General features: G+C 47.1%; 2 protein-coding genes across 4 annotated transcripts; both read right to left on the bottom strand.

The window, feature by feature from the left end:
• Positions 1 to 601: 601 nt before the first annotated feature.
• Positions 602 to 13013, bottom strand: LOC119195697 (BTB/POZ domain-containing protein 10-like). Of its 2 annotated transcripts, none has more exons than XM_037450840.2 (8): positions 12861 to 13013; positions 7227 to 7462; positions 6814 to 7135; positions 6142 to 6244; positions 3655 to 3775; positions 2561 to 2758; positions 1817 to 1927; positions 602 to 1556 (listed from the first exon to the last, which is right to left on the bottom strand). In XM_037450840.2, exons 2-8 carry the CDS (start codon positions 7405 to 7407, stop codon positions 1105 to 1107), a joined length of 1488 nt encoding a protein of 495 aa, XP_037306737.1. In that variant the 5' UTR covers positions 7408 to 7462; positions 12861 to 13013; the 3' UTR covers positions 602 to 1104. The 2 variants fall into 2 exon arrangements, with proteins under 2 accessions (XP_037306737.1, XP_037306736.1); XM_037450839.2 differs by lacking the exon at positions 12861 to 13013 and adding an exon at positions 10867 to 11772.
• A 122-nt stretch (positions 13014 to 13135) lies between these two features.
• Positions 13136 to 15367, bottom strand: LOC119196740 (parathyroid hormone-like). Of its 2 annotated transcripts, XM_037452706.2 has the most exons (3): positions 14092 to 15367; positions 13859 to 13953; positions 13136 to 13761 (listed from the first exon to the last, which is right to left on the bottom strand). In XM_037452706.2, the coding sequence occupies exons 2-3, from the start codon at positions 13951 to 13953 to the stop codon at positions 13506 to 13508; spliced, it is 351 nt and encodes a 116-aa protein (XP_037308603.1). In that variant the 5' UTR covers positions 14092 to 15367; the 3' UTR covers positions 13136 to 13505. The 2 variants fall into 2 exon arrangements, with proteins under 2 accessions (XP_037308603.1, XP_037308601.1); XM_037452704.2 differs by having other exon boundaries at positions 13859 to 15367.
• Between the last annotated feature and the right edge of the window lie 7870 nt (positions 15368 to 23237).

Genomic DNA, 23237 nt, shown 5'->3' with positions numbered 1-23237 from the left:
CCTTGTTGATCCCCCCCCCACAATAATGTATCAAATCTTTAAAGATGATCATGTTAAGAGTATACTTTATGCAAATATGGGTGAGTTTATTGTATGTATCAGCAGTGAAATATTTTTAAAATAAAATTTGTCTGTCATTATGGACAAAGCGTTGTGCTACGATCTTTTTTTTTTCTCGTGCAAATAGGGTGAACATAATGGTTCCTTCTGCAGTAAAGGTCTGATCTCTGCTGTCAGCCAATCACTGCAGACCGCTGGTATTTATAAGATGTTGCCATGAGAGACTTAGACAGTCAAGGCGGGAGAAACGTGGAGAGACAGTGAGTGAGTGAGGAAGGGGGAGACAGAGAGGGAGGAGGGGGCGTGAGAGAGAAACGTTGCTCTGCCCCTTTGAAGCCTCTTTGGTGAACAGCAGCTGACTGAAGGTCACTGAAGAACTCTTCTGCCACATGGTCACCTCTGACCTCAGTTTTCTTGCCAAGGAGGTTTTGGAAAGCTTGCTACACGCGCGTGTCGAGTCCTGGCTGGGCAGTTCTAGCAAATACGTAATATATGTATGCACTGCTAGTCAGGATGACAGGTGGAAATAAGGAGGCGGCAGTAGTGAACATCATTTATTAGAAAACAACATGTGCTTGACTTCCTGTGTGCTCTCAGCAGTGATGAACCAGTTCAGAGCAGCTCAGCCAGGACGCCGGAGACGTGGAACCAAAGGACGGCGCCTCATGTGGACAACAGAAAAGACGAGACACAGTGGACCCTCGAGTCCAACACACACACACACACACACACACACACACACACACACACACACACACACACACACACACACACACACACACACACACACACACACACACACACACACACACACACACACGACTGAGTGCTGACTGAGAGGCTGCAGCAGAGTTGCAACACAAGGCAAAGTGGTGCTTTGCTGGGGCGTGGGGGGGGGACAGTCTGCCTTCACACTGACCGCATCCAGTCGCCGGAGGTGCTTCATTGTGAGCGTTGTGTGCTTATTGGCTGTCAGGTTCCTGGGTCTGACTGAGTGTTTAGTTCTATGTGGAGCATCTGTAGGTCACATGACATGTCTTTGTGTCATGCAGAGGGGGAGGGGCTGTCCGGGTCCGGCTCGTAGTGGTAGGTGGCCTGAGTGTAGCCGCCGCCCTGCCGCTGGTTGCCGTGGGGCAGACTGGGAGGAGCGTCCTGGGCCTGCTGGTTCGGACCCTCGTAGCTTAGCGCTAATTGGGGGCCAGCAATGTTCTCCAGGCACGGCCCGAGCGCCTGCTGATGGCCGTCGTTGGTGTCCAGCTCTTCCCCCTGCGGCCCCGGGGGCTGCATGACCACCAGCTGCACCTGGGGAACGTCTGCGGCGGCCGCGATCAGGTTGCTGCTGGACTTTGACTTGACGCACTGGAAGTCCACGTGGCGGCTCTTCCCTTCCTCCTTCTCCCAGGACATTCGGATGAAGGGACGCTGGACATAGTTGTAGATGACCTCGGGACGCCCTCCGGGACGCCGCTTCACCTTCTCTTTGTAGGTGGGGTAGCCTGCGGAGATCAAACAGAGGCTGAACAGCTGGGGTGGCGCTGTCATGTGGAGCCACATATGAAGGTTAGCGTAGCGATAGGATGGAGCCCTAATCAAAATGTTAATGTGCAGGTGTCCAGGGAGCGACCGGTACTGGCCATGGAAAGGTAAAACAGCAGCCTATTCCTTTTATGTAGATCCATCAAAAAGCTAGCGCTTGTATTAGATGTGGCACTCAACCGTGTTGGGACACATTCAAACACTTTGATCAAACCGGTACCTTCTATTCCCAGTCGGATCTTCTTCAGTCCTCGGTCCTTCAGAACGGACTTGGCCACGTCCCTGTTCTCGATGTACTTGAAGAAGCGGTACAGTTTGGTGCTGTAGATGACTGGAGAGGAACACAGGGAGTCAACTCGTCAGTCCTCTAGCACGGAGCCCCAATGAGGCTGTCAATCTACAGTGTCCAAAGGATCGTAGCAGGCGGAGGGATCGGTGACAAACATACGCCCATGTTTTGGAAATCCAATCACCTTCAATGAACAGATGCTAACCTGACCTCAAAGGTAGCACGTGACACAGCTAAAACTACCATTTTAACCCTTTACGTTGGGTAAAACCATTTCTACTCATTCTCCCTCATCAGACTCTATTCAATTCGCCATGATGGGTTTTAAGAAATGTTTGTTGGTTATTGTTACACCTTTATTTGGTCTGCTTGTTCCAGTTAATTTGCATTTGTTAGAACTGTGTGGATACAGACAGCCTTTTGAAAAAAGATCAGGACTAAACAGAGGGATTCAGGACCAGTTCAGGGTAGCTTGCAGTAACTCAACTCAACAATAAATATATTGTTCCTGTACATGTGTGTCCTTCATGCGAGTTATCAACACCTGGGGAATCTACCACACTTGGAGTGGTTTCCTTTGACGCAGTTGGCAGGAGGCTTGTCGGGGGAGGTGCTTGGATCCCGAGACAGCTCACACCCCCTAATTCAGACTGAGGATGAGTGAAGGTGACTTACTCTGCGAGTACTCCTCTCCCATCTGCGGAGGGTACTCCTCGTCCCAGTCCACCACGTCGTCGTCGGTCAGCACCACCACGTGACACTCCCTCTCTCCGCTCTGAGCGCTGGCCACCATCAGCGGCAGCACCATCTCCTCCAGGTAACACTCAAACTGATGGCGGGCCCCGTCGTTGGACAGCTCGTGCATCAGGGCGCCTGAGGAGGAACCACGGGCACGCGGATGAGGACACACACACACACACACAGAGAGCCGAAGCACGGCTTGACCTGGTGGAACACCCATTGTAGTGTTCAAATGAATCCCTCTCTTTTGTTATAATGGTGTTTTGTATTGTTTTACCAATGTGTGTTTGTGAATTGGTGATGATGTTGCGTGTCCCTGCATTTACCCTAGTTTGGGAATCACTGCCTTAAAGTGACATCTCAAGGAACCACTTGAAAGATGTGGAATTATTTCTATACTTTGAGCTGCTTATACGTAGCATAATTCTACATTCTACATGGGTGTATATGAAGAATACATTGTTGTATGTGGGTCTAGACTCAATAGACTCCAATAAAACAAGGTACAGTCCCCTGACAAAGGCCACCTTGTTGGTAAGAGGAGACCTGCTAGTGTTATGTGGCCGGCTTAATAACAAGCATTACATCTCACAGCTAATCATGACCTACTTAGAGCCAAACACACACACAGCAGCCTCCTCCCACACACCAACAGAGAGATAGCACAAACACACCAAGATCCTTGGCGACACAGCCTTTCCGTGGAATAGTAAGTCATCACAGCTACATCAGACATGATAATAAGCAAAGAAGACCATGTAAACTAGCAGGTAGATCAGCCCGTTTCCACATATTCAGGGGAACCTTCAGCTCTGACTGAAGGCTCACTTTTACTTCAGCTACTGTCTTCTATGCTGGAGACACAGCGAATCCATTGGCTCCTGCGTGGCTTCTTACTCATTCTGTGTAATCCTAATGAAAACAAGTTAGTGGAGGAAGACCACTACCTGTGCTTCACACTCAATAACTGGTGCCAAAGCCCCAGCTGTGCACAAGAAGTGATGTGTATGTGCGTGCTGGGTACTCACTGAGGTCTCTGCACTTGATGGTGCTATAGTTGAAGGCGATACAGAGGTAGTCACATGCCTCCCTCAGCTCGGGAATGGAGACGCCGTCGGGGCAGCGGATTATCCCCGACTTGTAGTAATCCTGCCATTTTCAGCAGCGCACACACACGCCGATGAATAAGTGAGTGGATCGGCGGGTGTTCACACAAACACACAGGCATGGGGAAAAAAACAAGACGCCATTATTGATGCTTCAGTCACACAGGCAGCAGAGAGAGAGAAGGAGGGAGGGAGGGAGGGAGAGAGGAAGAGGAAAGGGAGGGATGAGAGTGAGCTGTGATGAAAGCAACAACCAGCAACGTCACAGCGCAGAGCGAGAGAGAGAGAGCGATAGAGGGAGGCTAAAGCTAACGACGTCACTTTCCCTCCCTGCTTCGCTCTCCATCCGGTCTCCATCAGCTGATCCGCTCACAGCAATAGAAACGAGGAGGAGGGACTGGGCTCACTTCCCCTGCTCTATTTTCCCCCCACTCCTCTTTGTAATCCATTCTACAGCCACAGCCGAGTAATTACTACTGTCAGTGTGATCCTGGCTCATGTAGGAGCAGCCCATCTCTGGGCTCTTTCTATTTCTTCTCCAATGAACAACTCCACATGCTGCTGCAACCTCCTCCCATCTGGGCACCGACTGCTTGCAGTATTTGACGGAATGATCCATCTCTGGCTCGTGACCGAGGGATTGGACTAAAAATACAAAAACCGCCTCCACACTGTAAATATACTATCGTAATCATAGGTTATGCTTTCCTTAATAGATACAATGTTTAAATCAGGAAACAAAAGCAGCAGCACGCGCTATGGGAAGAACAGGTGCCATCACACACTGCTGCTAGTGTCGACATGATCACATGTGCACCATCACAGCAATATCTCATCATTATTAAACATCAGAGCGTTCATCACAATTCAACTGTAGTGCTCACATTTAAATAGACTTCACCATCACCTCTCAAATGTTAAAAGAAATCTAATATTATTGATTAATTTGTACTGCGTGTTATAAATATGTATATTTCCATCACTGTGTACCAATCAATTAATTGATCAAACAAGAGAAAGTAACTGACCAAAGTGATTTAATGAAGCAATGCCAGAGAATAGACTGATTATGAAACGAGCGTATACTGGAACAGTCTAAACATCGATATTGGGAAACCGAGAAGAAAATAAAAGATATAGGGGTGATTCTGCTAAGCCTCACTTTAACTGCGTAGTCCAGGGTGGACATGCATATACGTTATTGCTTGGAATGAAAAGCTCTTCTGTGTGCTTTCTATACACATGGTTTAAAAGTGAGAAATACACAAACTATTCCCAGAAATGCATCTAATGCCAGATTTGAAGAGAAATTAAACCAAAATCTATTTATTTTTAAATGAAATCATTAAATACATTAAAATAATGAAAGTGAATATAATGACCTGTAATAACCCACAACAGTTTGTGACACATTTGTAACACTAATAATTAGGGCTATCAAAGTTAACCGAGATTAATGCAACAAAATATTTTAATGTAATTTTAACGTTCGTTTGTTTACTTCCGGCACCGGACCTAAACCGGACGTAAACCGGACGTGAGGGGTGAGCGGCAAACGGACCACTTAAAGCACCGCTTTGCTAAACTAACTGCAAGGCTAAGCTAGCTGCTAGGCTACTTCCATCTCAACATCTAACGTTACCCACAGTCTGCAGAGGACACCACTGTGTCCTTAAAGCGGTTTGAAAACGTCCTGCTAAATGTGGGGACATTGTTGGCACTTCAAACACAGCAGTTAAATGATGAAGAGCTGAGAGCAAAGTGCACGAGGACAGAAGGAAGAGTCACTAGTTCAACATGTTCCACCTGGTGGAACTCTGCCTCCATGATCATCAAATGTGGGTAGATTTGTGTTTAAAACACATTTGAGACAATTAAGTGTCTAAAATACATTCTTTCTAAAGTGATTACTCATTACTTTTAAGATTTAGTCTGTAGAAGAAAAACAAACTTTCACTAAAAACATTGTAACAACAATTCATTAATCGCCATTATTGAGATTAATGAATTTCAAAATGTGCGATCAATTCGTTCATTTTTTAAAATCTTTTGACAGCCCAACTAATAATATACAGCTCACCCGCTAACACCAGAAAGAAACTCCCTCGCTACATGAAAACACGGAAAAGAGCAATGCAGGAGAAACAATGAGGGACCAGAGATGAGAGGAGCTGTGTCTGTGTGGAGGGGTTTTGGTTTCAAACATTCCAACGTCATTTAGATCAGAAAACGATTTATTACCAGCTAGCCAGTTGGCCAGAGAGCGGCGAACAACAAGCAATGAATGAATAAAACATGGAGGCGTCTCAGGAGGACTTTGAACGCACTGGGAACAAGGCAGAGGAAGGAGAACGAAATGGGGAGGAAAGGAAGAAAGAACATTTAGCACAGAGGTAGAAGCAAACTCACCAGAATGGCTCTGAAGACGGTGGAGCTGATGCCGTCGGCCACCTCAAACTCCCCTTTCTCATTGGGCCGTGTAAAGTTGGTGTCCCGCCCAGAACCAAACATCCTGAAACAACCAGCAAACAGTTGTGTCCTCTCCTCGAGGTCACAGGTCACAGAGGAGATGCAGCTCACTCTACTTGTTGCTGCTGCTTGTTTTATGTTCTCACAGCTTCAAAGCACATTACACACATTGAGGACATTTGAGTAGTACTTTTAATACTTTAAACACATCATCACAATCAAAATTGCTCTCATCCTGATCGCATAATCCCAACTGCGGCTTAACCAGCATTCAAAGATTCTGAGCAGTTATGTTGATTTTCAACATCAACTGATTGTTACTTACACATTTGCAAAAATACTAGATTCAAAGATATGTGTTGCTTTTTTGTAAAGTGTGCTTAGTCACAGTGGCGTGACAATCCGTGACAATAGAGTGTGATCTTCCAAGCGAAACTTAACAAGTCACTGGGGAGCCCCAGAAGGGGAGAGGGGAGCATGACGAGGAGGAGGAGGCTGCTCTTCCTCCTTACAGAAATGCAAGACAGCTATTGGGTTAACGTAGCTTAGAGAAAACAAACTCCCCATTATGTATCATCTTATGGCTCTTACTTTACCCCATCAAAGCATTACCTGCCCAGCATGGTGTTTGGTTGAGCTGTGAAGATGGAGGGGTCCACCACAAATCTTGTGTTATCCACAATGAGCGTGACTCTTTCTCCGAGCCTCGGGCCGCTGCGGTGCCCTTCTTTGCTGCCGAGGTCATACACATAGACCATATCGCACAGACCGGGCGCCGCTGGCTTTGAGAGGCGTTCTGCTCCGGGAGGAACCAGGGGCCAAGGAAGGTGGCCCCCAATGAGAGGCCCGCCAAGGTGAGAATAGGGAATAGACACCCTGGGAGGACGGGGACTGGAGGATCGGGAGGAGGAGCCTCCGTCGCCACGTTCGCGGTCTGTGGGAGAGAAGAGGACATCCACTTGGCTGCTGTGGTGAAAAACATTGGGGCTGTGTCACTCGGACTGTCTCCTCGATGTCCTGCTCACCGTGCTGCTGAGTGGGGGAAGTGACATTCCTGATGCACGGCGTCAGCTGGCTCTCTCCTCTGTCGTGGGAGGAGTCACGAGAGCGGTCGTTGGAACGCCGCTGCTGGTCCCGGGAATGTTCTGCTGCTCCTCTTTCTCTGGCGCCGCCGGCAGCACCGCCACCGGCACCGTACACACTCATGGTGCCGGCCTGCTGCTGCTGCTGGTCCAGTACTGGCAAACCCCACTGCTGCTCACTGGTGGAGAGATGAAGTGGAAGTTATGAACATGAACAGCCTGGGGAGATACTTGGTTGGAATCATTCCACAGCAAAGGGCACGGACTTCTTAAAAGGACAGAAGATGACCCAGGGGATTATCATTGTTTGAGGACTCTGTGGTCACCGCATACCAGCACATGACTTGGTGGCTCCTGAGCCTGGTAAAATGTGCCATTAATCTGTGGTTGAGAGCAATCAAGTATATTTACTCAAGTACTATGCTATGTTTCTGCTCTTCTGAAATACACTGCATTGATGTACAGAAAATGTACCTGACCGTCTACAACAATGAATGAATGCAACTCTATTACTATAGCAATAACAGTGCAGTAATAAACAACTAAAAAGCCCACTTTTCTAAACAGCAGTACTTTACATTTATTTCCAAGTACATTTTTGTATATAATGCTGATCAGTATTTTAAATACAGGAACTTTACCCATCATCATGAGTCATGAAAGGGTTGTATTAGTACTTTTACTTATTTTTCTTCCAACTCTGGTGTTGGTCACTTATTTCTTATGTTAAATCAGAGTAGAGGCGTATAGCCTTTCAGGGATCAATGAGTCTCAAACGGCACGCAGTGGCGGCGGCCCATAGAGGACCATGGGCGCGTGGCCCCATCTTGAGCCACACACACACACACACAAAAAAAAAAAAAGATTAGAATTGTTTTTATTATTTATTATTATCATTAAATTAAAGATAAATGAGTGACATATGATTTCAGCATGCTAAAAAAGAATCTGCATAGGGCTAGCCCAGGCCTGGTCTCTTGAAGCGCCCCTTTAACAACAAAACAATGGCGAGCACGAGCAGTATTCTTCCAAGAAGACCCGACCAAGAACCGTTTGAGAGAAGAACTTTGGTGGATAAACCAGAGGTCAAAACAGCTAAACACAATCAATATATCCTTCTATATATATATATATATATATATATATATATATATATATATATTACGATATCTATATTTATATAAAATAAATGGAATTTAAAAAATACTTTTTTTTGCATTGAATCATATTGGAATATTTGCTGAAACTGATTGGCTGGCCCTACCAAAAGGAAAAATCCACCAGGCGCCACTGGTTAACACTGAACATGGAGGAGAATTTGAGTTCCAAACTGCCACTAAAGTTTGATAGGATCACAACTTCAATTAAAAAGGATGACACTGCTAATCGTACTGAAGCCAAAGCACTGATTCATGGTTTCATGTAACAGTGAGAGGCAGTCGATCCTCTCTGGGCCTACACACTCATTCATTATTGTCATCATACAATAAAGGACTCGACGATCAAATTAAGTACACGCTCACACAGAGTTGTGCAGAAATGGCTGAGGGCTAAAGGTTTGCTTTTAGAGTGCAGAGCCTGTGAAAAGTGTGCAGCACACTCATGAGAAGCCTCACAGGAGAAGAGTGCTGCAGAGACCACCAACCTCAGCCACACAAATGTGTACCCATGTGGAACTAAGTTGAGTAAACAAAACTCACTTTGGGAACTGAAACCCAGAGAGGGCCTCAGCTGTTCTTCAGAGATTCTAAAGTGAGAAGCAGTTCACCTCGCCTCACAGCAAGTGATGCTTCCAGGAGGGGTTCATGCAATCTACGCAAGAAGCCCCCCACCTCACAGAGCACTTAAACACACAATCTTGTGCACAGGACAGACTGTAAAGCCCTCTGAGGCAAATTTGTAATTTGCGATTTTGGGCTATACAAAATAAAATGAATTGAATTGAAGGACCAATGTACACTCATGGAATCACAGAGAACCAAAGGTCAAGAGGTGATGGGAGTGGTTTGAGATCAAGTTGGGGGGTTTTGGTATTGAGTGGTACCCGACCTTTTCCAGTTTACTTCATTACATCCCAATGACATTTACATTCAGTTGTATTCTGATGAATCACATGACGTAGTAGTGTTGATTGATGAATGCATCTATTTCACTTCGGATGAGACAGAAAGCTGATCAATGGTGGCAAGTTTAAAAGACAGAAAGACATGGTCCCATTATGAAATATGTCGACGGCCATCTGCTGTAGTCCATATGGAACCAGAGAGCAGGGAATGCAGATAAGCAGAATAAAGCCCCGACCCAGGGCTAAGTGCATATCATCAAGTGAGCTGCAGTCCTTTGTTGCCCTATCGGCGGTTCTGAGAGACGCCCTGCCGGGTACCGGGTATTTTCCAACCTATTCCCCAGGGTTTTGGGGGTAATTGCCTGATGGGGGCAACCTTTCTGAAATTGGCCCATTATTGAGGAAACACTACAGCTGCTTTACGACCATGAGGCTCAGAAGACTGGTGATGCAGGACCTTGGATACAGCCACAAAGAGGGCGGATCAAGCAAAAGGGAAAGAGAATTTATCTCTCTGTGAGGTGTGACAGACACATTTAATAACCAACTGAAAACAAGCCCTTTTAGTGGACGTAATATCACATACATGGAGTGAAACTCGCTAAGCGGCTGCTTACTCAAATAAAACTATTGAACAGCACAGCAGCAGACAGGCAATGTCCTTGAAGACAAGGGTCATCGTGAACGTGAACAAAACTCCATTGAGTGATCCTACCATGGGGCACACGCTTAACTTAAGGCACCATTGACACAACTTATCTGACTGAGAGCCGACTGATTGTTATCCGCATGTATGAATCACATGGCCTCACCAGAGATCTGAATGGGACTTGAATGGCTGGCAGAAATGTCAAACTAAAAGCCAGAAGCCAAGCGGCATGTGGCCACAGCACCGGTCCAGGAACAAAGGACCCTCACTCCCCGCTCATCTTTCACATGGCAATCCAACTTACAGCAGACTGAATTTCACACAGCCAGTGAATTTCAACTGGTCCCCTGCACCCCACAACCATAACACCTTTTCCATTGTTTGTGCCGAGGTCACATGGCCCCGGGTGCTTCAGGTGTGAAATGTAAGTCAACCGACAGTAATACACAACAAATCAGATAAAAACGCAAGGCCGCTGGCAGGCTATTAAAAGGGAGGGGCCCAGGGGGTTAGGGTCCCATCTATTATTTAGGAGCTTCCGACACCAACACACAGACGGGCAAGGGCAAAGAGGCTGCTCTTTGCTGCAGTCTGGGTGCAAACCCATTACAATGATGCACAGTATTGGATATCCATTTTAACAATGGTAACAAAAAGGCTGAGGATTATCCTCTTTGTTAACATCTGAGGAATATTGAAAGGGGGGGGAGTCGCATCACTGCCGTTATATATCATCAAATCACTATTAAGCCGATTCACGAGTGAGTCCAGAGTCGGGCGAGTCCGATCAAGGACCACGCGGCCAGCGGTTTTCTACAACAGCAATCGGTCAATCCCAATGACACAGGCAAAAGCCCGCGGTCACCTACCGGTCGGTGTCGGAGGGCCAAGTGAAGACAAAGCAGCAGGGGATGAGCTGCGGGATGACCGCGGCACAGAAGCCCTGCGAGCCTCCCAACAAAGCGTCAGCATCCTCGCTCATTACTTTCCAACTTCATCGGCATCGTTCCGCGATGGCCACCGGGATTTGGACTCGCTGCTAAAATCCTGCGGCGCAACCCAAAGCGGTGAATGGGTCCGAAAGGCGCTCAGAGTCACCGGAGGGACATGAAGCTGTGCGCGGCCGCGTGCTCGACTGGATCAGAGCGGTGCTGCCTTCACGTGTCTTGCTGTAAGCTCGCAATTATGAGTTCTCCGCTTGCTAGAAATGCAACTCATTGACGTCGGCCCTTAATTACAACAAAACAGATCCCACTTACATCACCGACAGCAGGGGGAGGAAAAATGGGCTAACAAATAGAAAATATCAATGATGAAAATCCTCAAATACGACTACATAACACCTCTTCGAGTTCCACACGGTGGAGAGGAAATGTGAAGAAAACTGTGGCAAACTGTAGAATGATAATAGTATATCCAGATTAACAGAAGGCTAACTAGTAATCACAGATGTATTATAGGTACACTAAAGTCAGACCACTGATTTTACAACCCTTCCCCCAATGTTCTCTGATCCCTCAGCATCAACCTTGTATAACAGGCAAAATGCCATCAACGTGCCATATTAGCTAACTCTCTCTAACAGTTGGTGCTGAGGCAATGTCTGCATCTCTCTTAGTTGAGCTGATCAGTGTCTGTGTCCACTTTGAGACCAGCTCCCTGGCTGAGGAGGAACGAAAAGGACCAGGACTGTTGCACACTAATAACATCCAGGGGAGCAGATGCTTCAAAGGCAATAATCCATGCAGGGCATCTCAACCTGATGACATCACAGGAGGTGTGTGTGCAGATTGACTGGTGAACACGTTAATACATTTTTTTTGTGTGTCTGTAGGGGCCACATGTATATAAAAGACCCCCCATTGTCCTTCAATGGGTCAATTGATCATTGAGCAGTCAATGTTGATTTCAACTCTAAACTAAGTTATAAAGCACAAGCCCCACCCCCCCCCCCCCCTAGCACCGCCAGGCTCAAGTACAAACATCACCCACAGGCCAGACAGCTTAACTCGTCATCCCTTTGACCTTTTCACGCTGTCTTTATTAACTTAAACTATCTGCTTTATAACCTGTTTAGATGTGCGTGTGTATATATACAGCAATATGTATTACACCTCATTCATTTTCTACACCCTTGTATACACATTAGTTTATTAATGTAATAATAACCATACAGCTGTCTACAACAACATAGCCCTCTCAGTTTCTCATTTTTTACTTGCATGACTTATTGAATTAGAATGGTTGGAGAAATACCTTATATTTAGACACCCCCTACCCCTCCCCATAACTGCTACTCTACAAAGTCCCCAGATAACATCACCAGATAACACAACGTTCTAAATAAAAATATAAGAAATAACAAGAAAATGCCATCTCAATGCAATCTCACTTGTTAACTCTCAGGATTGCGTTTGTCCGCACCTTTGGCCTGATAGAGCCATGCTTTCATTTGAGGGTGACAGCAGAGTTTCAGATGATGGATTCGCGTACAATCGCATGTGTGAAGGAGCAGGAACAGGAGCGTTAAAAGACGTCTCGTGCGTTCTGCTTGGTGTAATGTTAGCTTAAGCTTAAGTCTAGCATTTGTTCACGGTTGCTAAGCTACATAAAGTGAAACCCCAAACTGATATGTGACGTTAACTGCTCCGTTAGGAAGTTCGGCGTGCTCTATAAGCTCTGCTCCCATTGGCTGGACATCGTTTACGGTAAATGTGCCTTTCCTGATGTTACCTTGTAATGTCACACCGTTAACGTTAGTAGTTTACGGATTGCTCTACCGGAAACTCAGTTCCTATAGTGTGTCTACGGCTAGCGTAAACTTTAGCTTATCAATGGAGACTTTGGAAGCACTTCCCTTTACCTCCTCGCGTTACATTCCGAGTTGATGATGTTTAGCTCCAGTGTGCGACCAGCTGAGGTCTCGTAAGAAAAAGGATCTTGGGAGCCCAGTTTGATGAACTAACGATAGCGCTGATTCCTCTCGGCTAAGAGCCGTGAATCATATCGCGAGACTATCGCACATCACATTCTCGGGGACAACCCTCCCCGCGTGCGCCACACACAGCCGACACACAGAATACTCTATTTTAGCATAACTATACAAACAACAAATAAAACCACATACGGAAAGCCATTTCATTCGTTTTTTATATTTTCATGTTAAACATGCCTACAAAAATAAAAATATACAATACATTGTTGGTCCAACCTGTTAAATAAAAGTGCATCAACACAATGGGGAAGTTTGCCCAGACAAGTTTCCCTTCGTCAAATCCATAAATATCAATTTAATAAATAAAAGGAAAGTAAGTAATAATATAGATCATGTCAAATAAATACAATAAAAAATAAATCCCAATAAAACACGGACAAGGACAAGGACAACTAGTTATGAACAACAAATAATTAACGTTGAATAGAAAAAAATTGAATGTTGCTGAAAATTCTGTCAAAAGACACTGCAATGTGGCTGCAAACATCGGAAATGAAATCCAATCAACCAAAATCAGGACGGCTTTGACTTGAGGAGCTTTTCCAGTAAGTTCAAAGCGAGCTGGATCTCCTCCGGTGTCATGTTGCTCAGGTCCGGCAGCTCCTCGGGCCGCTCTCTCCTCCTGGCTTGGCCCGCCTCCCCTGCGCCACCCCATATCAGGCCGGCGTGGGCCCCCTGGAGCCTCCTCTGGAGCCACTGGCGACGCTCCTGCACCTGCTTGAGCTCCCCGAGGTCGTGCATGAGTTGCACCTCGCTCACAGCCCTCTTCCTGTGTACGGGAGCGCGACAGAAGGGGCGTTGACGTCACGTGTAGCAGTGAAGGTGGTCTTAATGAAAAAGAAACGGGTCGGTGAGAGGGGGCTTACCTTATGGGGCGCCCCTCAGTGAGTGCGAAGAGGTGCACGATGCAGAGCGAAATGAGCACGTTTCTATAGTCCAGACTGCGCATGTTGACCTTCATCTGATAAAGAAAAGCATTTGTCAAAGTCATGTTTTTTGTCAAATGTAAATTGGTTGGTTGGTTTTGAAACTCATATAGCTTGAACACTTACGAATATCATGAACATGAAGGAATAAGTTGGTGCAAAGCTGAACATACCTGCACGGGCTTCCAATGTTAAGTGGTCTGTTTGGGGGTGAGCTCCTGTTAGTTAGAAGCACTGGACTCAACATGCTTATATAGCCCCCAGGCCAGCCATTGATGGGGTGCCCTCATTATTACTGTTGATGTCATACCTCCAAGGGGGGGGGTTGGGGTGGGGGGTCAGAATGGCAGCACCTCCTCTGTTACGGTCATACCAGACCAGACCAAATGCTTCGCATGTTGAGCCTGCACACCCTGATGCACAAACACACACGTACACCATGTCCAAGCATTTACAAGTCATACATCATGGAGTTATTTTGATCTCATCACTTTATTGTTTATTCAAATCAGTTTATAAATCAGGTTCAGGTTGCATGCCTCTGTTTTTTTCCCTCTAAAGTGGCCAGATCTATTAGTACACATTCAATGTGACCTTTTTCTCCCTGCCTGTCTCACAACAATAGGCCCAGCATTTGGATGAATTTATGACTCTCATTGACCACTTGGGAGTCTCCCTGGTTACATACCCACTGCACTCAAGAATTAACATTGTTTTAATGAGTTTGCTTCCCAAAAAAGAGCTTTTACACTGACCTGACGTCAGACAAAACATGCTGAATCAAAGAGTGAGTGGGAGTGCAGGAGGTGTGTCAGCGGGTGATGCCATTGTCGTCATTGGCTCGCTCATGAAATGTGTGCATCCATGCATGTCAACTTGGGAATTTCTGACCATCGGAAGGATCTGCACTCCTCGCATCCATGGTGGCATCTCAACATCAGTCTACGTCATAGAGGATTATTTCTGGAGCCAATAACATTTAAACAGTTTAACATTTTAAAATTTAAATAATTTGTTAACAAGATGTTGAATCTTTAAATCAAAATATAGCGTTTTTTATGTTTTTGTCACTGTTTACTTACTGTGAAATGGTGTCAACGAGACAGCAGCACAGCACATTTGCAAGTACAACACTGGTATAGTGCTAAGGAGTACTTCACTGTTGAGTACTTGTACTTTACTTGAGTATTTTGTAATTATAGCACTTCATGAGCTTGTCTTTCACAGTACTCCGGGGTAGTAAAAATGGTTTCTGCCAATATTCAAGTTGTACTGTAAATGTTTCAAACAGCAGCCTCCGTGGACCTCATCCATGTCCCACAGCATTGTTTACCCATGTGTTCTAAAAAAACATATATATACATGAACAAATCCTTACAGTATTAACATTTGAATTATTTGCGCCCCCCTTTTTCTTTACTGTCCCTCACCCCAGGCACCAGGGTCAACCCCCCCCCCCCCCCCCCCCCCCAATAGCTTTAAACCACAGATGTCTCAAGTAAGATCAATCCACAGGACCATTAAGGTCACGTTAGGGAGAAACACCCAACAACTTATTATGGTCCCTTACCCCCTCTCCCCCCACACACACAAACACACTAATCATATAGGTGACCACAGGTTTTCTAAATGTAGCAGGAGCTGGGAATGTCAATGTAAGGGCACAAAGTTCACGTTGTTCATTCTGAACATGTGACATCGATTGCATTCTGTCTGTCTCAGGGGGGGGGGGGGTCCTCCTCTGTGGTCTCACCAAGGCTTCTTCCCCTTTTCTCCTTTTTTACAGGGATGGGCGGGGCTCCTCAGAGACATTGATCTCGCTATTTCAGGGTGGGCAATGACTTTTCTAGAGGGTGACGGCATGTCCTGAGAAGGGTGACAGAGGAGATAAATCACAATGCACAGATGCTGCTCTTCTCCAACCACTTGAAGGATGATTTGGAGCAACACATGAGCATGGAAGTATTAATGAATAGGATTCAAGGATGATGTCACACAGTTCACAGTGGCACTGATGAATGAAATAATCTGGTTGGCTTTGTGAACACGTTATGTAGATCTAAAAATAGGAGATGATTCATTTGTTTCAGAAAGGTTATGATAGGATTTGCATGAAGAAACAAAAAAAAATCCATCAACAAAATCAATTATTATTGATATTTATTTACCTACATGCGAGCGGGAGAACTGTTTGATTTTATGCTAATTGTGTTAACAAAAATGTTTCTATTTTTTTTATTCTATTCTATTTTATTTTCTAATGATTAACTCTAAATGAGCACCAAATCTTGATACTATATATATGACAAGAGGAGGTGAGACCAAAACTCACTAGTCCTCACTTAACTCACAAGTCACTAGTACATTACTAACTAGTCCGTTAGTTATGTACCATGCAATATAAAACAATGATATTTCTCACATGGCAGCAGCCTGTAGGGAGGTTTCAACCTGACAGCTCCCTGTGATTGGCAGGTTTTAAGGAGAAGGTTAATTTCTGAGCAGCCTTTGAGCAGTGGGCAGTTTGATATAGTCACCATCGTCATCGCCATCGTCTTCCTCGCTGCCACCGCCCTACTTGCTGCTGGCGTCCTTCTCGCCTGCCGCCGTCCTACTCTCTGCCACTGCCGCTGTCCTACTCGTTGTTCGCCGCGGTCGTCCTCCTCACCTGCCGTTGTCCTCCTCGCTGCCGGCGTCTTTCTCGCCTGCCGGCGCCCTCCCCAAAAGGGATTAACAGATTAAGAAGCCGCCGTCGTCTTCCTCATTGCCGCCGTCCTCCTTGCCTGCTGCAATCCTCCTCACTGCCGCCGCTGTCGTTGTTCTCCCAGCCATCGTCCTTCTGGCTGCCAGTTTCCTTCTCACCTGCCTGCGTCCTACTCCCTGCGGCCGTCGTCCACGCTGCTGCCACCGTCGTCGTTGCTTTCGCCATCATCTTCCTCGTTGCTGCCGCCGTCCTCCTCGCTGCCGCCGCTTTCGTTGTCCTCTCCGCTGCAGCCGCTGCCACCGCCACTGCCGCCGCCGCCGCCGCCGCTGTCCTCCTCACTACCGCCGTCATCAACTTCCTCGCCGCCGTCGTCCCACTCATCGTCCGCCGTGGTTGTCCTCCTCACCTGCCGCCGTCCTTCTCACCTGCCGCCGTCCTCCTCTCTGGCGCCGACGCCGTCCTCCTCGCCTGCCGTCGTCCTCCTCACTAACACCGCCGTCGTCATCATCTTCCTCGCACTTCTCCGTTCTCTTCACTGGTTACCAGTGGCTGCCCGCATCCAGTTCAAAACATTGGTTCTCACATACCATGCTGTACCAACCGTGACAGAACCCCCCCCTTAAGGACCGGATTCCAGACGGTCCTAAAGGAGGGTGGAACCTAGAAAAACAGACAAGGGAGGGAGGGCGGGGAACCCAACAACCCCCAGCCGCCCAGGGGACTCCAAGGGTCAGCGGCACGGGGTCGGGTCCCTCCGGCCGGGATGACCGCCGGACCTCAGGGTCTCGGGGGCCGACCGCTACGGCGGCCGGGCCTCAGGGTCTCGGGGGGTCTGCCGGGTCGGCGACCGGGCCTCAGGGTCTCGGGGGCCCTGCCGGGTCGGCGACCGGGCCTCAGGGTCTCGGGGGGCCGGCCGCTACGGCGACCGGGCTTCAGGGTCTCGGGGGGCCGGCCGCTACGGCGACCGGGCTTCAGGGTCTCGGGGGGCGCCGGGCGGTGCGGCTCCGGCGTCGTCGTGGCGGGGGGCGCCGGGCGGTGCGGCTCCGGCGTCGTCGTGGCGGGGGGCGCCGAGCTGTGCGGCTCCGGCGTCGTCGTGGCGGGGGGCGCCGAGCTGTGCGGCTCCGGCGTCGTCGTGGCGGGGGGCGCCGAGCTGTGCGGCTCCGGCGTCGTCGTGGCGGGGGGCGCCGGGCGGTGCGGCTCCGGCGTCGTCGTGGCGGGGGGCGCCGAGCTGTGCGGCTCCGGCGTCTTCGTGGCGGGGGGCGCCGAGCTGAGCCCTGACCCCAATCCCCCTCCAAGGACCGGATTCCAGACGGTCCCCAGAGGGTGGGAAGGGGGGGTCATGGTCAGGCGCCGCGGGGCCGGGACCGGGGGCGTGGTTCTCGGGGCAGGAACGGGCGCTGACGGGGTTCTCGGGGCAGGAACGGGCGCTGACGGGCGTCTCGGCGCAGGAACGGGCGCTGACGGGCGTCTCGGCGCAGGAACGGGCGCTGACGGGCGTCTCGGCGCAGGAACGGGCGCTGACGGGCGTCTCGGCGCAGGAACGGGCGGAGAAGAGACTCTGGGGCCCGGGATAGGAGCCGGGACCGGGGGGTTCGTGGTCTCCTCCTCTCCCGGGCTCCCTTTCCTCGGATTGAGGAGGTCTCGAAGCTCGAGGCACATCTTCCTGTAGGCTCTGGGCCCGAGAACAACGTCTGTCTTGCGCTGCCAGAATGGACTTCCCACGTCCAAATAGTCGGGGCCCTGACCGCTCCAAAACTCTGCTGAGTCCTCCTTAGGTCGCGTCATTCTGTCACGTACTCGGGTCTGGAGCAGGATACAGGGAGGACTCAGGCGCAGAGGTTTTAATCCAAAGTGCTCTTTTATTGCTAAACAAAACCAATAACGTGCTCCAACGACGATGGACATTTAGACAATGACGCGACAGGGGACAACAGGCACACAGGGCTTAAATACACAAGGGAGGTGCAGGTGATTGGACACAGGTGGAGACAATCACGCAATCACAAGACAAGGCAGGAAGTGAAGTTAACCCAGGACCACAAGAGACATGAAACTTCAAACTAAAACAGGAAGCGAAGCCAAACCGTGACAACAACATTTTAGCAAGTGCCCATGATATCATACAAGCACTTTGAAATGAACCTTGATGAAGTAAAAACTTAGTGTAATGTGAGATACGGTTCATGTTCAAGTTGAAAGGTCATAGTAAAAATAAAATGACTGAAATTAATGAATTAACACCTGTACTGGGTCCAGCTGTGCCTCGTGTTCATGGAAACTCCATAGTTGCGGGGCGGACTTGTTTTCCTCGGTACGTAGTCGCAGCAGGTCCATCCTGTATAACCTGAAGGTGTTTCTGTACGTGGGGAACAAAGCACCAGTGCAGAGATGAGTTTCGTTGTCAGGTTGAGAAGGCCTTCCCCCCAAGGTAAAGATGGAGTAGAAGAGATCTAGTACGCCGCTATGAACGTCTCTCCAGACGCTTTTTATCCTGATGGGGAAATAAATAATTCAGTCTGCTTATAATCTGTGTTAATCTCTTAAAAAGGATAAGATGACTGGCTGCCACTTACGATCTACTTTAGCATGGCTCTGCTTCAGACCTCACAATAGACATAGAAGGTATAGAGTGAGCACTGTTGGTATCTCATCTGATCAGAATTTGTGCAAAAGTAAATAACCAAACAGATAATGACTACTGTAACTTACCTTGTATAAGTGTATTGTGTGTGTGGTATTCAAATGCCCAACCACCATTTGGTATCCATTGTTGGGATGTTCTTGCAGAATTTGAGTCCCAGTTTCATCCAAATCGTTGTCCTCTGATGGAGTTTATAGGTCGTGGACTCTGGTCATCAAAAACAACAAGACAAAAGTCAGAAGAGACAACAACAGCAATGTGACCTGACTCACAGTACAAGCAGCACATGTTGACACAAGTCGACATCGATCTGTCGCAAACTGCAGTTTAAAACCACACCTCCCACCTCATTAGCATACAGACACACGCATAAATAAATGTGGAAATGTAGGCCGAACAGAAATGTAGAAATAAACTTATGATACAGACGCATAAATAAATAAATGAAGGAATGTAGGAGAACAGAAAAAATAATAGTAGAAATAAATATAGGGTATGTATTTGTTTATGACCTGTTTTATTATCACCTTTTATTTATTTATCGTCACATTATTTCAGCATTTATTTATGTATTCTTGTATTTATTTATACTTAAGTCATTTTTTGTCCTCCATAGTGAACTGTTAAAAGATTCATCGTTGAACTATCATTAGCATTACCATTGAAACGGTTTTTAAAGTCGCGGGAAGATGCGGAGTGCAGGTTAACGAGCGTCCAAAGCTTCCTTCACGTGCTACCAGCATTATAGTAAATACTATCAGCCTGCCACAATCATTATTAAACTTAATGGAATCATTTATATGAAATGATTTGACTTTATCTTATTAAAGCTACTGTTGGGCTTACATGTTTATAACGAGTTGTAGGCGGAGTCCATACTGGCTCTAGTTGCTAGAAGCTGGCTTTTCGTGAAGTATTGAACGCAACATGCCTAGTCAGTAGAAGCGGTCTCTTTGAAGTTTAGTTTGGAAGCTGGAGTTGAATCTAACCGCTGAGGTAAGCCTAATATTAGAAGAACTGTGATGTTATTGTGATAAATGTTTTTCATACAGTGATATTTCATGTTACAGACATATGCTATGTCAAAACCACTCGTTTGGTATGAAGTAGTAACCCTTTTAAGTAGCGAAAGGTGAGAAGGTCAGAAAGTTAACGTTATGCTAAAGGAGTTGTGTCTCAGTCGGCGACTACCTGCACGAGACTGAACTGTAACTAAGGGGGGAATTATTTATCATTAATACAGACTCCGACATCAGCAACTTGACACCATATTGCTCCAGCACTAATGGTAGCATTACTTTAACTAACTACAACACGTTAAAGCTACATTTAGGAACAATGTATACCAGCGAACACCTTTCTTCACGCTGTAGGGTGTAATAAAACAAAACGTTACATTTCAAAAATGAACTTCTACCAAGTCAATTATACCAGTTATACCTGTTAATAAAGCACATACCTGTTTTTACCCGTTATCAGCAACGGTATCCAGAATAACGACTTGCAGCAAGCCTCGTTGTTATCAAATGTAGGAAGTGAGTAACTTAGTTTAAGGTTTAGCCTACTCCGTGACCAAAGCTGTAGTGCATACTCTTACAGAGAGCCATGTTAACCACCTCTGCTCTTTATTTATTATTTTCATGATCAATTCATCTCCTGATTGTTTGGTGATTTCACTGCAGGAAGGTTACGTGTAACAACAACCGACATTGTTGTCAGAATCATCAAATATTTCATTACAGTATCCTTGATGTGCCTGCTGGTGTGTTTCAGAGTGTTGTAGTGTTATGGCTCCACTCTGTTATGGCACAGAGCGTAATTATGATAAAGTGGGCGTGTCAGCAAAATGTAGACTTGTTATTCACGGTGAGGTTAGAGGTCAAAGGACGTCTGCAAATATTGAAATCCCAGTTCCCCCTCCAGAAAATTGAGTCTATCTTGGGACTCCTTGGCAACAAGCCTCAGGTGACATTTATTAGTTTTTTAGTATATGATATATTCTGGTGACACCAGTATTTATCAAACGGAGGCCACTGCAACACTGGAAGACTCTTCGTTACAGGTTGAGTTAGTCTATTCATGTATGCCAGCATTACAGTATCGAACTAATGAACACAAAGCTACTGTGTGAAACTTTCTCCTCTTTTCGTTGAGCAGACTCATGGGTGACTCTGAAGAGGCAAACTTCTTTTGGGAGTCTTGGACTTGGACACCTGAGAAAGAAAAAAAGAAAAAAGACGCCAAAAAGGACAAAAAAGGCCTGAAACGCAAAAACAACATGACCAAAAAAACTGATCATGCCAACGAGAAAAAAAAGAAAAAGGCAAACTCAAAATTCAAAGATGCAGTCAAGGAAAAAAAAGAAAAGAAAAAAGGAAAGAAGAAAAAACAATTACCTTTAGAACTAGATGACAGTTTGATCCTCACACACGCAACGCCTGCTGTGAAGCCTCATACACTGGAACAACAGAGTATTGACAAGCTCAAACCAGACCAAGACTGTAAGAAGAAAAGCAGGAGAAAACACAAAGTGGCATTTGACTTATCACGGAGCATCCTCTCAGCCAGAAAAGCTAGTTTTGTGTCTTGTTGTCAGCAGTCTCCCAAAAAGAAGATCCTCTCAGAGCCCGAGGCTGTCAGAGAGCTCAGACAGAGCCAATGGCACCCTAACGCATCTCAGAGCGCCAGTGAGGACATCAACAGTCAGGATCTGTTTATCACCCAGAAGACATTCAGAGTTTCGTCCTCACAACCTTCCAGCGGTGAAGCCAGCGACAAAGCTGGTATGGGGAGTCCCCCCATGTTCCCACCCAGAGACGAGCGGCACTCCTGTAAGGCGTGGACCAAACCACAAGACTCCCACTGCCACCAGCATCTCACAAAGACCTACCAGCAGGTGCAGAAGCCAAAGACGCTACAGGTGCTTCTCACGGACGGAGAAGAGGAAGAAGAGCGCACAATCCAAACACATCTGCACCTCGAGAAGGGGAAATGTGTCACCAAGAAGACACTCCCTGCACTCACAGGGCCCAGAGTGCCTAATCCATTCATGTCTGAGCCTTTTCAATTGAGCCCCTCCCTGGATGTTGCATACTCAAGGAAACATCCGTGTGCTTCAAGTGAGCCGCCTCTTTCATGTCTGCCACATCAGCCCCCACCGCCCCTCCCCATCTCCACAGAAAGCACTTCTACACAGACAGAAAACTTCTTCACCACTGAGCTGTGCGCTTACCTCACCTTCTGCCAGAGGAGTAGAGTGGCTATACCTGTGGAGGACCTGCAGCCTTTGGACCTGAGCATGCAGCACAGGGCCAGAAAAGACCTCTGGAAAGGCTTGACCGAGAAGACACTTTCTTCACCAGCTGAGTCCACAGAGCCCGACCTGGGTCCATGTTGTTCCTCGAACATGACAGATGGAGCAGTGACGGAAGAGGCCTCTGGTCACCTTCCCTTCCCTGGAATGGCTCCGGAGAAGAGGAAAACCACGCCAAGCTCCGTGTCAGAGTCGGATCCCAAGTCTGCAGACACGTCAGCATCCAGCGAGGACGAGCCGCCCTGTCGCAGTGGAAGGCTGGACCTGACCCAGGTGACTGCTGATCACAGATAACGTTACACATTCACACCTAATGACCAACTCACTGCTTCTTTGTGGTCTACCACTTTGTCCTCAGAATGAAATCAGCCTCATTAATCAAACATACATGTCTCACTTGCACACTTGTACCGGCATCACAATGTACACACTGTAGTTTACGTCCCCTGATCCTACTGTTAGTACTAGCTGCTCCAAAAAACGTATTATTAATCCTCTGCTGGACATAATTCCAGCCAAAGGCACTATTATACAAGATGAACATTAGGCTGAATCTTCCCTTTTATAGTTTGGACCAAAATCTAGGACTATTTTAGGATCATCAATGGTTTACGTGTCTAACACAAATAGGTTGCAGTCTGACAGAAATGGGCTGCTGCAT

The sequence above is a fragment of the Pungitius pungitius genome, chromosome 6 (genome assembly GCF_949316345.1).
Source record: "Pungitius pungitius chromosome 6, fPunPun2.1, whole genome shotgun sequence".
In the NCBI taxonomy this organism is placed as follows: domain Eukaryota; kingdom Metazoa; phylum Chordata; class Actinopteri; order Perciformes; family Gasterosteidae; genus Pungitius; species Pungitius pungitius.
This window is presented reverse-complemented; position numbering and strand designations above follow the sequence as displayed.